The sequence below is a fragment of the Polistes canadensis genome, unplaced genomic scaffold (genome assembly GCF_001313835.1).
Source record: "Polistes canadensis isolate GaletaPanama2010 unplaced genomic scaffold, ASM131383v1 scaffold_120, whole genome shotgun sequence".
Classification (NCBI taxonomy): domain Eukaryota; kingdom Metazoa; phylum Arthropoda; class Insecta; order Hymenoptera; family Vespidae; genus Polistes; species Polistes canadensis.
Window position 1 is genome coordinate 124,530 of NW_014569667.1, and position 18,315 is coordinate 142,844.

Here is an 18,315-nt window from a genome sequence, read left to right on the forward strand (position 1 = left end):
CGAACGAACGAAGTTAGTTAATACGCACGAAGATGAATATAAAAAGGCATTCCTATAATCGCGTTTACTATAAAAATAAGATAAATAATATGGTAAATGTGGCAATTAAGTTATAATATAACCGAGACACGAGGTGTCTGCTTTCTTTTGGATTCGCATCGCGTTAGAACTCGGTAATCATGTTATACGATCATATACGAACGGTTTTCTGTGTTACAACATGTCCGAACCGAGACTCCAATTATCTTCGTAATCTTCTATTTTTCGATAATCGCTTCCGTCACGTAGAGACGAACGCGTTGGACTGAAAGCACGTGGAATAGACACACACAAACAAACAAACATACATATGTGCACGCACGTACGTACGTACGTACGTACACATAGAACGTGTGTGCCATTTTTCACATTCGTATACACTAACATTTATTTATTCTCGTATATGTTACATACATATACTTGGAACTACACTCTAAAAACTAATCAAAGTTAGAAATGGAGACAGTTATTCGACAGATGTTGATCTTCTCTTTCGTTCTCTTCTACTATCTACCATTTCTCATTGAATAACAGCTAGTTCGAAGAATTTTCGATTCTTATAGGTAACTGTACATTTTCTTTTTTTTTGTTTTTCTGTATGTGTCTTTCACGAGGTTGTATATAATGCGTGTTTCTTCAATTATAAACGAGAATTTGTATATAAATGAAATAAGTATTATTTCTATTTATCTTTATTTGATTTGATTTGATTTTCTTATTGGTATATATAGAGAGAGAGATTAGAATCGACAGTTCGTTGAACATTTCCGGCGGAACTATCGAAGAAATGTGTGAAATTAAAAATTATAAAGAGATCCGCGTATATTAGGTATATTTTTTTCTTTTTTTTTTTTTTTTAATCAGATCACGCATACACACATCTATTCCTCCTACCTACTTACTTATCAGACTTTATTATCATATTAGANATAGTTTTCGTATTAGAAAAATAATAGAAAGTTAAAAGTATGCGTTGGTATTAATAAGTTAAAACTTTGTTATTATTTTCTCTTTCTTTATTATTTTTTAGAAAAATATTTCTAATACGAATTGTGATTCCATTTTGTTTGTTTGTTTTTTTTTATTTAATATTGCAATATCCTTCGTTATCGTAATCTTCGCTATTAATAGAAAAGTCAGTGAAATATTTTTCTACGATGATCGATTATAAAGCAAACTACGGAGTTATATAATTTTTTAAATTGCATAATCGCGAGTTGTGCACTCTTCATGCTCGCACGATAAAATGAAGCATTGTATTTTAATTTTTATCTACACGTATTTACGTTCTATATGTTGCGAATCGTTAAATATTAAAGTACATAACTTTGGAGTAAATCATTATTACGTGAGAATAAATATATAAAAAGGTGAACCGATTTATTTATTTTTTCTTTTCTGTTCTTTTGCACAGCATCCACACAGTCCCCACATCTGTCGAGATAAATTATGTTTCATTATATTATTATTCCCCTGAAAATATAAGAATAACGTTTTTATCTCGTTTCTTCTTTGCTCATCTTATTTTTTGGATTATCATCTTGGTTTCAATTCACAATATGTCCATCTGGTTCAATTATTTCAATTCTTTTTTTTTTTTTTTTTTTTTTTAATCAGATCACGCATACACACATCTATTCCTCCTACCTACTTACTTATCAGACTTTATTATCATATTAGAAAAATCATTTTAAATATGATCTAGTATGTGAGTTATGAATAAACAAGAACGGACTTACTTATTTACTAACTAACTAACTAACTAACTAAATGTGTTCTAAGTGTAACAGAAAACTTGACTAGCTTTCCCTCGAAATCATGAAACATATAGCACACATAACAAGCTCGATCTCGCTCTCGGTACTTTTACTCGTAGAGACCGTTAAACTTAGCCTCATACCCTTCGCTCAACTCTCCTCTCCTCTCCTCTCCTCTCATCATACCGAAACAACTTATCAAGATTCTTCATCTCGTTTTGTGCCTTATATTTGGTTTTAATTATCTAGATAGCAGACAAGTTCTTGCATAAATTTAACGCCCCCATGGCGAACGAACGATTGCATACACCATGAAATAAGAAAAATAAATTCAAAGATATCTTAAAGACTATATGTCGTGTCTACTATTTCGATATTGTTATTAATTGATGATTTTAAACAAACGTTCTTTATAAATAATATATTTGTACGTAATATAATTTTTGTGTGTTTAGAACGAAAGTGATCCATCAAGATGAATTGAAAGGGGGAGAGGGGAAGTTCTGGAACAATCCTAAATAATTTGTTTTCTTTCAATGATACGTATCCAAAAGTGGAAAGAAAGATGTCCGTTGCTAGATTGCCTTGTTATGGGGATGGTTTCCGATTGGCTGGCCCACCATCGGAATGTTCACTTCGAAGCAAGGCTAGAATCGATGCCCTCTTCGAGGATTGCAGGTAAAATATTCTAAATTGGAAGAAATAATCGTAAGATCAATTGTTTATCATCATCTTAGTCATTCATTTGTTAAGGGTGAAACAAATGTTCTTCGTACGTTTCGTGTGTTACAATTAATTATGTTATATAAAATTTCATAATGGATATTTTGTTTTTATAAATATTTATTTAAAAAAAAACCCCCCACGAACTTTTTCACCCTTTTTTAGCCTAATGAGTGATGATTATATAAAACAATGTACAAAATTAAATTGATTTACCTTGCAGATCAATTTGCAGTTCTACTCTCGGTGGGTGGTACGCTGGTGTCTCGACCGTTACTTCGGTTCATTGCGAAGATCAAAGTTTTGAAGAACAAAAAAGAGTTAACAGTGCGGTCCAAGCAAGAATCGAAGCGATGTTTGCTTCCGTGGAGGCTGAAAGCGGAACACCAGGAGAATGCGCAGCTGCCATCTTGCCGGTAGCTAGCTTTTTCTTTATCTTTATCTTTATCTTTTTATTTTTCATTTTCTTCCGAATTCAGAGTGAAATTTTTCACTTAAAAAAATATGATTTTAACTTAAACAACACATACAACGCTTTCTTTCATATTAAGTGATACAAAACTTATAATAATAGAAAGGAGAATAATAATACTGGATTAAATTGATCAGGAAAACGAACTTTCTTTTCAACGACGAGTGGATAATTAACACTGGCATGACTATAAATTTATATACATCGATTCTACTATTTCTATGTGCTACTTTTTACACCATACCAACAAAACGTGTGGTTAAAAGAATAATGAAATTTTTATTCACGCTGAAAAAAAGCAATCATCATCAACCCACAATTATTATTAACATCACTGTTAAAAATGTTCACTCTTTAGAAAAATACGAGAAAATGTTTTCAATCGAAATAGAATGAAATATTACAAAAGTTGGAAAAAAAAAGAAAAACAATTCGATACAGATTCGTACAAGTTGAAAATTCTTATAATTAGATCGCCGTTTAATTAGTCGCGGCCAGTTACGCGTTAGAAAAGCATTTTCCAGAGAGAAGATGATTCGAGATATCACGAAGAAGTTGAAAAAGAAAGTTTTAAGTAACCCGTATCGCACAAGTTAGGAAGAATCATTGCGATTTCGCGAATAATCGTGACCGTTTATTTTCTAAACTAAATGTAAGATGCTGTAAGAAAGAAAGGAATAAATGACCAAAAAAAAAAAAAAGAAATAACAATAATAATAAAGAAAGAAAGAAACAAAGGGACTTTCCTTTGCATAGCAAACGTACTCCCGGAATTTTTAATCGTCACTTTCATTTCATTCACGATTAACGGAGCGTGACGAGTTATAATTTAAACTTCTTCGAATCTTCTTTTAAAAATCATTCATTTGGTTAACGTAAGGATTACTTGTTTAATCATATAAATCTAATTATGAGTTTTCCCCGTAGACTTTTCGAATTTTAATTTTGTTGTTTAAAAATATATCATACGTAAATTTAAATTGAACTAATTATGAATTTTTCAATTGTAAGATTTATAAATGAACCCTTATAATCGATTAGGTGAAGTACATGGGTGCTGCTCCAGTTGGTGGTCGAGTAGCTAGCATTCGTGGTCTTCAAGAACCTCTTCGTCAGCTTTTAGAAAAAATCGATGGATCAATCCAAGCGGAATTAGAAGTCTCCAGACGTGGATTGACATTTCGAACCAGTGAAACATGTGAGAAGAACAATCCCTTTCGTAGAATAGCCGTTTGGAGTGCATTGAGACTTCGATGTAGGAAAATTCCATCAGGGGAGTCTCATTATGCTTTCTTGCCACTGGTTGGAGATACTGATCAAGGTCAAGGGGCCGAGGACAAGCACGCTGACCTCTATAGGTAAATTTATATTAGAAAATTACGAATGACCATTTTAAATCCAGCGATTAGATATTTATGGGTATCTAACACTCATAATAGAAGCTATATTCTTCAGCTGGTCTGATGCAAGAGACTGGATTAGTTGATGAAGAATTGTTTTGAATCCATTTACACGTCATTAACTGGTGAAAGGTTCAATACTTGTTCTTTGTTCTCTTTAAGATACTCTGATTCATACTCTTGAACACCTATTTTTGTCCTAGTTCTTACAAAAATGTACACATATATATATATATACGTTAATATCTCGACTTCCTTTTAAAGAAATTTGTATTAAAAAGAAACTTATACATATATATAATTTTTTTGTATAGAACAATGCGTGGTTTAAAAAGTAACGTTGATGTTTATCCACCAATCTTCGCTGTGGTAATGAGACGAGCAGGAGCAGCAAGATTATTGGAGTGTCATGCATTTGCTTGTCAAACGGAAGAAGATGCTGTTGCTGCTGCGGCTACTTTGTACAGAGCATTATTAGCTGATCTTGATGGAAATCGAAGAAGACCTAGACATACAAATGGTTTGGGTTGCGTTAGTTTGGCATCGGTTGTTTCCAGCGTACGAGAAGCTAGTCCAAGTAACAAAAGCAATTTATTAACATCACCGTTACCAAAACCGAACATTCCACCTCATCCGATAAGGCCACCGAGGTCGAAAAAAAATTCTATTTCGAATTCAGCCACCGAAGACGAGAGCAACAAGTCCATTGGTGTTCAGAAAGCACCGAGAAGAAAAAAGAAAACCATTTCGGACGTTCAAGCTGAAGACATACTCGAAGCTAGAGGATGTAGAAGAGAACCAGTCAAACCGGACAAGCCGGTGAGCTTAATTCAAAAGAATTTGGAACAGTTTGAGAAGAAGGATAATATTAAATGTTCGAAAGATCATCAGCAAACCGAGAAAAACGAGATGGATCGAGCAAGTAGTCGTATTGATAAGATCTACGATGATAAAACCAGCAATAGCATTTATGGAATCCAATCTAACATTTATGAAAAATTATTATCATCTAGAAGGAGCAACGATCTTGATACTAATTCGAGATCTATTTACTTGCCAGGAAGAAAAGACGAGGTTGTTTCGTCGAGTGAACAAAATTATGGATCTTACGATTTTTCTCGAAGAGGTCTTGACGTTGAAAGTACCATGGAATCTTATTCGAAAAAATCTGATTGTTTTCCGATTTACGATAGAATTGACAAATCATCGAGCACGAAGAATCCGATTTATATGCAAAGTACGAAGAGCGATCGACAGAGGATCTACGAGGAACACTTCAGAGACGCGGAAAAGATCTATAGTCTTGATCAAGAGGATATTTACGTTGGCGGCAATAAAAAGATAGATCGTGGACAAGTCCACAGTTCTCAAGATAATGTTTTCTTCTCGAGGAATCGTAAAAATGATACGTACGATGACTGTAGAAAGATTCCTCAAGATAAACACTGTTCCAGGAACAGAGAAAAAAATACATCTTCCGGGACAAAACTCTGTAGAGTTGTTACCATGGATAAACCCTTGAAAAAGGCTAATGTTTCTAATGATTTAGAAGTTGATCCGAAGATACCGGAATACAGTCAACCTCGAGTTAGAAGGAGAAGTAGAGCTGGCAGCGAGCCACCAGTCGGTAGAACAGAAAGTACCAAGAAAATTGTTCAAGAAAATAAACTCAAGAGATCTCAAAGTGATCTTGACGTGGAAAGAGGGGATTTAATGACTAGAGTGGAATTGCCTAGACGAGCGAGTTTCTTGAAACCTGGAAGTACCAGAATAGCAAACAATATGAAAGGCGGTACTCCTTTGGGATTTACTGAACTGTTTGATGAATTTAGAAATCAGGAAGGCTTGACCAGCGTCGATGATATCTTAGCAGCTATTATTGGTAAAAAAAAAAACAAAAAAAAACAAATAATTAATTAATTATTAACTGACAATATAACAATGATCGATCTATAATACTCTAATTATATTATTTTCAGATCCAGAAGGTATGTCCTTTAACGATCTCAAGCCACTTTACAAAGAATTTTTATTAAAACTTGCCGCAACTTTGACACAAGACGAGCTTTATCAAAGATCTGCTAGTATAATGAGAAGACGGCGTAGACCACAGAGAAGACGATCTACTCGTCGGCCTTGTCTTTTAGGACGTGCTATCAAGAGATCCGTATCGAGATTAAAAGGTGGACCAACTGAATTCACATCAGTTATTTTTCCTGCCAGAAGATTGAACGACAGTTTTGGAAGTAGCTCGTCTTGTGATGCTAGGAATAATCATCGAAGTCGCGTGTTGGCTAGTAGGCATGGGAAAAGACGATCATCCTGGAGAATGAACAAAAATGGACAGTGTCACACTACTTCGGAGGACAGTGACACGTGTACGTAAATGTTGTCGACAGAAAAAATACGAAGAAAAATTCGTCGCGATCGAATGAAATGAAATTAATTTTCTTCAGGTAGACGAGCGAGTCGCAACACTGGAGCAGCTGCAAACAGAAGCAGCAGTGGTTACGTAAGTTGCAGCGAATGCAGCTACGATTCCGAATCCTGCACCTGTATCTCAGCGGATAAATGTTATTGTTCCCTGTCCAGAAGACAACTCGTAGAGCCTATCCTCCCGAATACGGTAGTGTGTGCCTGCGACACGGACAGTTGCTCGGAAAGCAACAAATGTTATTGCGGAAAGACGCCTGTACGATCCAACATCTTGGAACAATTGAGACAAAAAGGTATTGTGCCTTCGGAGAGCACGTTAAGTAGAGGTGGAAGTCCTGATAGAATAACGTCATCAAAAACCTCTAGGAGTCATTCTTCTTCTCATAACTCTGAATTATTGAAGGTGATTTCTAAAGAGATTTTTTTGCTCGAATTAGCATTAACATTTCAATCTTCTATTAGCGATTGCTCAAAGTTTTTTTCTTTTTTTTTTTATTTTCTCTTCAGATTCAATCCTCTCCTGTTTGTGGTAGCTCGGACAACTTAGCTTTGGATTATGACCTTTTCAGTCCAGGAAGAAAATCTCAGCAATCTTCTGATAGCGAGAAGGTATTGGTTGTAAGTGCCAGAGACACACAAGGTCGTTTGGTTTACGTTGGAGGTGCCGAACGAGAGAAGAAATGTTTCTCTCATGGTAACGTTAGATCCGACGCTCATCATGAAGCACTCTCAATAAAAAAGAGTGCTGAAATTGCTGCTGTCTTTGGATCAGATTCGAATAAAATTTGTAGGAGGGCTAGTAACGCATCCAGTATCAAAAGTTCCATCAGTTTGGAAGCTGGTTTAGGGTATCTACCTTGATGGTAATGTTTCCTGCTCTGTCAATGAGTTTTTATAATTATATCAAAACTTGATCTCAAAGCTATATAGCTAATTCAAGTTTAGTGAAGTAACAGAAGCATATTGTAGTCGATCAAAGTTTATTTCTTGATTTCTAGTATGAAGAGAAAGAAGAAAATAACGCATTATATAATTTCTATAAAAATGGTACCTGTTGCAAATAAAAATAACAAGAAACGAATGATACCATATATTAAATATACTTTGTTCTGTTCTATAAGTCTTTGATTCTTTCTAGATATTAAATAATATCTTTAAAAGAAAGAGATCGATATTATTGATGCTTTTGCTACTTTTGACCTGAATGGCTTAAGTTAATAGTCTATGGGAACAGTGCAATATCGTGGATTACATATGTATACATATTCTTCGCGAATATATTTCTTAAATACATCTGCGCATTATTTTATTGTCGAGCAAAAGTAATATATATATTTACACAATATAAATATAACTTATGCTATATATATAAAATGAAAGTATTTAACAAGATGTCGCACATCTTGTAATACTAGTATTCCTTAAGTACTATTAATAAATTCTTCATCCATTTTTTCAAACTTTTCCTTGTATTCCACTGGAACATCTACATCTTTAATATTATCCAAACCGATCTCTTCTTCAGTTCTGAAATATCCCCCCCAAAAAAATGCAATGATTACAATGTCCAAAAATATAGAAAAAAAAGAAAATAAGAAAAACTATTTCAATTAATATGATAAATACCGGATTAAAATGTCGACAACGTTTTCGCACGCGAGGAGGACTTCTTTGGATTTTTCTGATTTGTGTAATTCTCTTAAAATAACGTAAGTGTTGTTATCTCTCAAAATTTCTCTTCCTTTTTTCGTGGCACATAATTGTCCTAAAGCTTCTAATAACATTATCCTGAAACAATTGAACAAATTGTAGAATATGTTAATGCACATACATATGCGCTTATTACATGCATAATTATACCTAATATCTGGATCCGATTCTCGTTTTTTTGTATTAGGTAAGTATTGCAGATGAAGCGGTAATTTATCGTTTTCATCTTCATCGAATTCTTCTGGTCCAGCAAGAGGTAATAATAAGTAACACAAAATATTAACGTCTTTGCTTAACAACCACTCATGATGTTCAACATCAAAGCAACAATTCTTCAAAGTTCCAATAATGCCGCCTCTCCTTATTATGCTATCTGGGTATTCTGTGAAAGGAAGAAGACGCTGGATAACATAGGATGTCTTATCCATTACGTATCTAAACAATATAATAAAAGAATATATTATAAAATCATATAAAATAATAACATATACATTTGATAGCATTCAACGTACTTTCTGACAGAGGGAGATTGGGTAAGATTACTAAATACAGGTCCTAAATAATGTAAATTAGATCCTTTAAGGTTGTATTTCTTAGCGGTAAATGCTGCCATAACAGAATCCCACGAATAATTAGTTTTTTCAATGAGTGTTATAACTCTGTCTACTAAATACTTTGGTCTTGTCACATTGGAAAGTATCATACAACATGGGTCTGCTAATAAGCTATTTTTGTCCATTATAGAACTGAAAAAAAATAACATTTTAAATACTAAATAATAAAAGGCATTAACAACAATTGTCTTATAATATTTGTACCTCATACAAACGTGTATCAAGTTATGACTATATTTCTCTTCTTTATCTTCCTGTAAAGATTCGGAAATTGTTAAAAAAGCAGTAGCTCCGGCTTCATCTGCGCTTATGTTTATTGCTGACAATGCTGCATCTTTTGCTATGGCAGTTGATTCATCTTGCATAAGTATGACAAGTTGTTTTAATATATCTAAACAACCTAATAAGAGCTCGATACCCTCTTTACTACCGGTGATATCTATATTTGAAATTATAAATAAATGTATATCATGAGATACACAAACTTAACCTATCTTTTTATAATTCAAATAAAGTTAATTTAAAAAAAAAAAAAAGTGATAATACATACTTAGTACATTTTGCAATGCAACAGCTTTTAAATCTAATCGCGTATTTATATTTAAAAAATCAGATACTTCTTTTAATAATTCCATATTTACAAATTTATTAAAGACACGTTAGAAAACATGATCTAATAACATATTAGATTAGAAACCGCTCGATCGATTTTAATGGAAGCGCTGCCCTATCAACAGAATAGTGAATTAATAAGAAATTAACCGCGAAATTTCAAGCTATTACAAATTGTAATTTACTATAATTAAAACTTCTAATTTATTTAACATTAAACATTTAATTAACAAATAAAAGTTGTAACTTACGAAAATTACAATTTATTTTACACCGTGTAAAATGCATGATTCATATTAAAAAAAGGATAATACAATACATAAATATAATTAAATATACATATAATTGATGTAACTATTATTAAAGAATATATCTTAAATTCCATTCTTACAAGTTCATCATCGTTTCAATTTGAATTTACAAATGAAGAAATAGCAGCAGTACAAAACAGTAGAATATTTTCTTATCTTTTATATAAAGATAGTCTATGATTGTACCTTGGAGGGGGAGTAGTAGTGTGTCAATTCTAGATGCCGTGATGGATGAAGTTACGACAAATGGTAGGTTTTTCTTTGAAAAAAAAAAAAAGAACCCGTTGAAACATTTTGGTAACCAAAGTGAAATAAAATAGATAATCCACTTGAAATAAAAGTGAATATGCTATAGAAAAATATATAGTATGGAGGAAGTTAATGAAAGATTGTATGTCTTTGCTCGATGATCTGTATGTCGCGTGGGCGTCCTGTCCTTCTCTGCTTTCCTGGCCCACGCTTTAGTATTTATAGTTTTATTTATGCGTTGTCCTGTAATATTGTATTGTATCAACGCTTTTCTTTGAATCCAACCGTTAAGATCTACAATATGACGATTATCTGATTACACTGACTCTTCTTATTTGTAGATATTAAGCAAATACGAACTGTCATCTGGTTAATTACTTATCGCTCGTAATTTAATGTTAAATATGAGTCATGTAACGACTCATATTTGATTTTAAATATACTTTCTGTCACTAATTTTCATTCCGCCCTTTGTTTCTTTTTTTTGTCTTAAGTAACGTTAATCAATGAAAAAACATAAACTAATGAACAATTTTTCTACATTATTCTTTTTTTACTTTTTTTGTTTTTTTACAAGTAGTTATATAATATAATAGAGATTTTTGTTATCAGTTAATAGGTAACACATAAATGCCATTATAGTTGGTAATTATTTTATATGATATTTAGATCCAGGAGGAGGAGACAGCAGTGGAACGTTAATATGTGCTGGTTGCCTTAATGCCATAGATGAAGATGAATTTATACAGGCATTGAGTCAAGAATGGCACATTGATTGTTTTCGGTAAACACTTTTCCTTATGTTCATATATTATAATTATTTGTTTATATTATAATTACTTGTTCCTTCTCATCGATGTTTTATTTTTGATAGATGTTCTGTATGCGACATTGGTCTTTCCTCTTGGTATTTTGAGAAAGATGGCTTACTTTTTTGTAAAGATGATTATTTGGCTGCATATGGAGAAGCCTGTCAAGGTTGTGGTCATATCATTACTGGACCAGTTATGCTGGCTGGCGATCACAAATTTCACCCAGAATGTTTTGCCTGTAATTCATGTGGAGCTTTTATTGGAGACGGGGAGAGTTATGCGCTTGTTGAAAGATCTAAACTTTACTGTGGAGTGTGCTACAAAAGACAAATGCAGCCGCTTAGCAGAACAGCTAATCATCCGTTTGTTAGGAAACCACATAGCATAAGACTCGTAGAAATACCTCCAAGTACAACCAATTCTGATAAGCAACGAGAAATTAAACTCACATTGGATACAGCTCCTAATCCTCGCAGTTGTGGTGCATTACTTCGTATCTCTGCGTAAGTATATTATTTATAATTTCTAAATTATAGCCTAATCATTTCTTATCTTCTATGTAATGCTTCATTTATTTATATATATATATTTATATTAATAACTCTTTCTATTGTAATATTTTATTTGCTATTACCTCATTTTTATATGTGTATTTTATACATAGATTTATTTTATATTGTTATCATCAAATGTTTTTAATGTTTTTTATATGCCATCATACTCTCTTTAAATTATGCCTACGTAAATTTATAAATGTCGATGTTTTTCTATATATTATAATAATTGCCAAAAATTATGAAATAAAAGAACTTTTCTTTTAAGTATCAGCATGAAACCCATTGTACATAAGTTATTACACTGGATCAGTCAATATATCAATACATTTTGAGTTATAAGATAATTGTAAATAAATTAAATTCAAGATTATGTCATATTTATATTGGCATAATTATACAATAAAATTAAACTTGCTGCTTCTTTGTAATAATTAACCATGCATGACACAATTCTATGGTTATTTAAGGACTTATAAAAGATATGCAGCCCTTTAATAACTTTCAACAAAAATGCAGGTTAATGAGAAATGTTCGTGGCAAGATCAGTAAGCTGCTGGCCTCTGTGATGGAGGTTCTGTTTAGGCTATGCTGCCACTTCTCTAATCATAGGTACAGCATAACAAATAATAATATGCACCATGTATAGTCAATTGATTGCGCATTTTATTATTAGATGCATGATTAGATTTTAATTGTCACGGTTCAATCAACGACATTTAATTGTTTTTATATATTTTTTAATTGTCATTGTTGTCAAATTTGTATTATAAAATAAGCATGTTCGTTCAAATTCATTTGTACAATTACAATTTTTTATGCTCAAAATTTATGCTATATTAGTTATGTATTTTATACGTATGGCTGATATACATGTACTTAATAACTTCATGCACATGTATATAAAAATTTATTTCAGTTACACATTTTAGTAATATTTATATATTTTTCTAAATTATTAAATAAGAAAAGAAGCCTTTGTTATAAAGCATAGAATAGTTATTTTCAAAAATATCTTATGTCTTATTATGGGTTGTTAATGCTTGTTTTAAATATGTTTAAATCAAACTGTATACAATATTTTTTCTAAATATTTAATTAATATTAACTGTATACTAATATTAATGGCATAATAATAATCATTAGAAGCTTTTATCTACTTTAATGCTTTATGGAAAGAGTGTTAGCATTAGAAAATGAAAAATTATTAAAAATATTATCGAAGATACCAAAGAGAACGATTTGAAATGGTTTACTCTGTCTCTTCTAGCGATGTACTTGGTACTGTAGTGTTCTTATACAACAATTGAATGCACATAAGAATATTGCATGTACTTACTACTACGTGTATTCTAAAAATAATGAACTACGAATATATAATATAAGTAAAATAAATTGTTGCAGATTAAATATGTCCAGTGATCTCATGTCTTTACATATTGGAGATCGAATATTAGAAGTAAATGGTACACCTGTTAAAGATCAACCCGTAGAAAGCATAGAAAATCTTATACAATATTCAGACACAGTTTTACAGGTATGTAAAACTTCTACTATGTAAAAAAAACTTTCATGATAACAATATTACAATGTATTCACTATTTGCAGTTGACCATTGAACATGATCCTGATGCAGTATCACGTCGTTTAACATTTCCTTCACCACCACCAGCATTACTGACAACTGCAAGTCCAAGAACGAGTCCGGAAGGTAAAGAAAGACTTTTCAAACGTCGTGACGAGGGTTATATCAGTGGTACACGAAGTAGACAACTAAGAAGAACGCGAGATCCTATGCACAAAGAACGTAGCAGCTCAATGTCACGTCTATTAGACGGGTAAACATTTAGATAAAATTGTTGTGATCTCATTAATGTGAATTAAAAATTAATTTATATGGTATTATCGATAATTACAGAACAACTCCAACTAATCCTACGTGTGACTTAAGTCGAACCAGATCTTTTCGCGTAGAACCAAAAAATCAAAGAATATTTCGAGCCAGCGATTTGGTTAAAGGTGAACTTCTGGGAAAAGGATTCTTTGGACAAGTTTTTAAAGTCACTCACAGAGATACGAATGAAGTTATGGTGCTGAAAGAATTGTACAGGGTAGACGAAGATGCTCAAAAGAATTTCTTGAAAGAAGTAATTGTTTTTTCTTACAAAATATATATATAGAATTATCGTATAATATTTATAATAATCTTTCTCTAAATGTTGTAGGTTGCAGTATTACGTTCGTTACATCACAACAATGTTCTACGTTTCATCGGTGTTCTTTACAAAGACAAGAAACTACATTTAGTTACTGAATACATATCAGGTGGCACATTAAGAGCTCTTCTTCATGATACCAACGAATTATTACCATGGGAACAACGAACATCTTTTGCAAAAGATATTGCCGCTGGTATGGCATATTTACATTCCATGAATATCATTCATCGTGATTTAAATTCCCACAATTGTTTGGTACGAGAAGACAAGACCGTTGTTGTGGCAGATTTTGGCTTAGCCAGGATCATACAAAACGGCAATACCCCAGATAGTCGTAAATACAATAGACATTCCGATGGTGGAGAAATAAAGACATCTAAGAAAGAACGTAAGAAGAGATACACGGTGGTTGGAAATCCATATTGGATGGCACCTGAAATGATGAAAGGTAATAAGTACGACGAAAAAGTAGATATATTCAGTTTTGGAATAGTCGTTTGCGAGATAATAGGACGAGTACAAGCTGATCCTGATTATTTACCAAGATCCTCGGACTTTGGATTAAATCAAAATGCATTTAAGGAAAAATTTTGTGCTAATTGTCCGGAAACGTTTTATATAATCGCCTTCCTTTGTTGCGATTTAAATCCAGACAAAAGACCACCTTTTGAACTTATGAAAATTTGGCTGGAAGGATTAGCAATGCATTTATCTGTAGGAGCAGCATTACCACATGATTTAGACTTTGATATAAGACATTACACGGGACCTAGTCCGAGCAGTAGTGAATCAACAACTCCTGAGACTTTGGTTCCACAATTGAAACCCATTAAAGAAGGTCAAGTGCATCAGGAAAAGAAACGATCGAGTGGTTGCGACGATAGTACACTCGAAAGGGAATTTGAATGTGTAGACAAAGAATTACCTCGAAGTTCCGAGTTGATAAACATTCGAGGAAGATATACGAGACAGAATAGTAAACCAAATGAAAGCGCAACATCTTCCAATCGATACACGAGACAAAATTCGAAATGTAAAGAACCAGTGGAAAGAGAAAAACCAGATATCGTCATATCACTCGATTGCAATGATTATAGTAATCGATATTTACGTCAGAATAGTAAATCGAAAGATGCGGGAAGACTCGATGAGACTGAACACAATTTGAACCGAGTACCAACTCTTGAAAAGATAAGATACGTAGGAAATTCAAATCCTTGCAAATTCTCCGATAATCCGTCTGAATTTTATAAAGTCGATAACAAATGTTCGTACAAATTGAACAACAATAACACCAGCAATAATAATAATAATGTGCATACAAAAAGCATGAGCGGGGAGTCCAGTGGATCTAACTCAAGCACATCATCAAATAACAAAACAAAGCAGGATGGAAAATTCAAGATACCAGATGCAGGGAATATCGTTGGCTCGTATTTAAGGCAAATTGGAAAGACATTAGGCACGATTGATAAGGAAAATAAATCTTCTAACAGTCAGAATGGTGTTAACTCTTGTACCGATTTCAAGAAGACAACGACACCAGGAGAGACGATAAAATCCTCAACTGGTTCTTATTTAAGAAGGACAAGGATATCACCGACTAAGGAAACTACGAAAAATGCATTTCAGGTAAAGGATAATATTTCGACAGATGTCAAGTCAATGCAATCAACGTCATCAGTGTCAAGTGCCAAAGAGTTGGTTCCAAATCAGAATACAGATAAAGAATTATCTAGACAAGCTAGTGTACTTTCTGACGTTGGTAGTATATTATCTAGACAAGGAAGTCTCACGGTATATGGTAGTCTATCTAAAATCAAAGACAACAATCTATCTTCTGTTCGACATCATATATTAAAAAGCGCAGAAGAACATTTAGAACCAAAAGTTAAAACAGAAAGATGTACAACATATCAAAATCGTGAGTTACGTGATCTTCCATTGGATCCTACTAGAACGGACGAAAGGCAACGCTACATAATATCTCATCGTTTAGAAAATACGCAAGCAATGCTTGATGATCCCAAAACTTCGGTCATCAACTCGAAATGTCTTTATGATAGCGGATTTAAATTATCGGCAAATGCTTTGGCCGAGTATGCTGAGTGCTACAAAAGTTTAGATCTATGCAGGCAAGATAGTTTTGGTAGCGATAGCGCAGTTGGTACTATGAAGAGCGATTTTTTTGCAGATTTAGGTTTCGTCAAATTGAATGATGGTAGGTTGACACCGGATGTCAGTCATAGTCCTGAAAGGTGCTGTACACCTAATAGATCGTCATCTCCTATAGAAAGTACTGCTTTGTAAAAATATGTAAAAAGGAAAAAAAAAAACAAAAAAGAAAAGATAAGCAAAACAAAGAGAAACAGCCATCGAACGCGTTTCATGTAATTTAATAGAGAAAGCCAGAAGGATGTATGATATTTTATATTGAACGATAACTCACATTACTAATTTTGATCTCGTTAATGTTAAACAATCATTGAATCTTTGCATGTCTATTGTTTTCTTTATAAAATTTCTAATATGATTTATTTCTTCCCATATCTGTTCTCTTTGCAATCTTCGTAGAAAATACCGTAGTACGTGGTTTTAAATATAGAAAGAAATTTTTTAATATTGTTACTAACTATTTGATATATATAGAGACAGTATTAATGAATATCGTTTTTGCTACAAATTTTTACGGGAACGAACGGCGTAAACGTGTATGTAAATACATACACAAGTTACATCGATATGGTAACGAGGTGTATTTTTTTCATCGATTGAATCTCATTAAAAATAAAAAAAAAAAATAATGAAAAAAAGAATATATATAGGGAGAAAAGAAGAGAAGAAAACAATAATAATAATAGCAATTGCATTCCTACGATTTATCTTGCCATTTATATGTTATTTTTTTTTTTTTTTTTTTTCTTTTATATATGTATATATATCTATTGTTCATGCATTTCGTTAAACATATAATTCCAGATACAAGTACAAATGATATTGGGATTTTTTAAAAATAATAATGATAATTAATGAAATTAGTTTGTGGCAGTAATTAGAAAGCACACGTTTATAAACGTTTAATTTGTCTTTTTCTTTTTTTTTTTTTTTTTAATTTTCGTTTACCCGCTTTAAGTTAACAATAATTCGACTGATCGGAATTTTCTTTTTGAGAAAATAACGGTGCAATGTTATTAAAATTGCACCGCCGCATCCGCAACGAAGATGCATCGAGAAGACTAATATACATACATATAAAAATATATATATATATATATATATATATAAATATAAATATATCTAACGTATAATCATTCCATCCAAAATGATCCTTGAAAAGGTGTAAAATGTTTTTTAACAATCTAATTGTATCGAAAAAAAACTTTGTGGTCTTTGAGATAAAAAGGAGGAAAAGAAATAAAAAAAAAAAAAAAAAAAAAAACAAAGCAAAAACAATAAATAATAAATAATTAGATGAAGTGTAGGTGTGCGCCGAAAGAAAAAAAAGAAGAAAATAAAATATATACACGATGATCTTGTACGAAAAAAAAAGAGGATATCAAAAAGAAAAGAAAAAAAAAAAGAAGAAGTCGAAAGTGGCCCCTCCCCCCTTCTTTTTTCCCTTTCTTTTTGAAAAATTAATGTAATAAACTACTCGATTTGTAGAATAGATCACACGAACGGTGTATATTTGCAATTTTTGTTTTATTCTTTATAAAAAAAAAAAAAAAAAAAAAAAAAAAGAAAATTGGAAAAAGATGAGAATTTATTCGAATGTATAGATATTATTGTATTGATGTATATCAAATATTAAATAACAGATCATCGATATCGTGATTACGGAATCTGTAACAGTATTATGATGATGAATTTTTTGTTCGATCATTTGAGAAACATTAATTGTTAAAGAATTAATGTAATATATAAGGAGTAACGAAGATATCGGTGATGTAAAACACAAAAAGAAATCTAGAAAGGGGAAATGTATAATACAGATTATTTGTATATAATTTTGTATATGTATATATATATAGAGAGAGAGAGAGAGAGAAACATATACTACACAGCGAAAACAGATATATACACTAATTTCAAGATTGATCACGTTAAATCTAACATTAATCTAACGCGTAATTATTATTTCGAGCTTTATATTTGTAAATTAGAAATTCTTTATTATAACCCGTCATTAATTGCGTGTACCTATGCATATACACAAAGAATTACCCACAGATGCACACATACATACACGTACACGAGCTTCCCTGTTGGTTTGATGCACTTGAAAAACAAAAAAAAAAAACAAAAAAAAAAAAGAAAGAAAGAAAAACAAATATATTTGTCATCTGTGATAACGAAAAATGATATTAAACTCTTTTCATTTGAATTTCATAGTTTTAAACATATTCA

The 18,315-nt window shown here is 32.1% G+C and overlaps 3 protein-coding genes across 4 annotated transcripts; 2 read left to right on the top strand and 1 right to left on the bottom strand.

The window, feature by feature from the left end:
- Positions 1–2,183: 2,183 nt before the first annotated feature.
- Positions 2,184–7,936, top strand: LOC106787948. The gene is made up of 7 exons (XM_014750742.1): positions 2,184–2,474; positions 2,743–2,935; positions 4,033–4,349; positions 4,706–6,273; positions 6,371–6,769; positions 6,848–7,230; positions 7,335–7,936. The coding sequence occupies exons 1-7, from the start codon at positions 2,362–2,364 to the stop codon at positions 7,686–7,688; spliced, it is 3,327 nt and encodes a 1,108-aa protein (XP_014606228.1). The 5' UTR covers positions 2,184–2,361; the 3' UTR covers positions 7,689–7,936.
- A 159-nt stretch (positions 7,937–8,095) lies between these two features.
- Positions 8,096–9,786, bottom strand: LOC106787950 (protein HGH1 homolog). The gene is made up of 6 exons (XM_014750743.1): positions 9,702–9,786; positions 9,356–9,590; positions 9,050–9,283; positions 8,688–8,972; positions 8,454–8,615; positions 8,096–8,354 (listed from the first exon to the last, which is right to left on the bottom strand). The coding sequence occupies exons 1-6, from the start codon at positions 9,784–9,786 to the stop codon at positions 8,249–8,251; spliced, it is 1,107 nt and encodes a 368-aa protein (XP_014606229.1). The 3' UTR covers positions 8,096–8,248.
- Positions 9,787–10,242: 456 nt separating this feature from the next.
- LOC106787936 (LIM domain kinase 1) lies at positions 10,243–16,244 on the top strand. Of its 2 annotated transcripts, XM_014750718.1 has the most exons (8): positions 10,243–10,323; positions 10,993–11,107; positions 11,198–11,638; positions 12,209–12,301; positions 13,094–13,226; positions 13,298–13,527; positions 13,608–13,836; positions 13,915–16,244. In XM_014750718.1, the coding sequence occupies exons 1-8, from the start codon at positions 10,251–10,253 to the stop codon at positions 16,216–16,218; spliced, it is 3,618 nt and encodes a 1,205-aa protein (XP_014606204.1). In that variant the 5' UTR covers positions 10,243–10,250; the 3' UTR covers positions 16,219–16,244. The 2 variants fall into 2 exon arrangements, with proteins under 2 accessions (XP_014606204.1, XP_014606205.1); XM_014750719.1 differs by lacking the exon at positions 12,209–12,301.
- Positions 16,245–18,315: the final 2,071 nt, after the last annotated feature.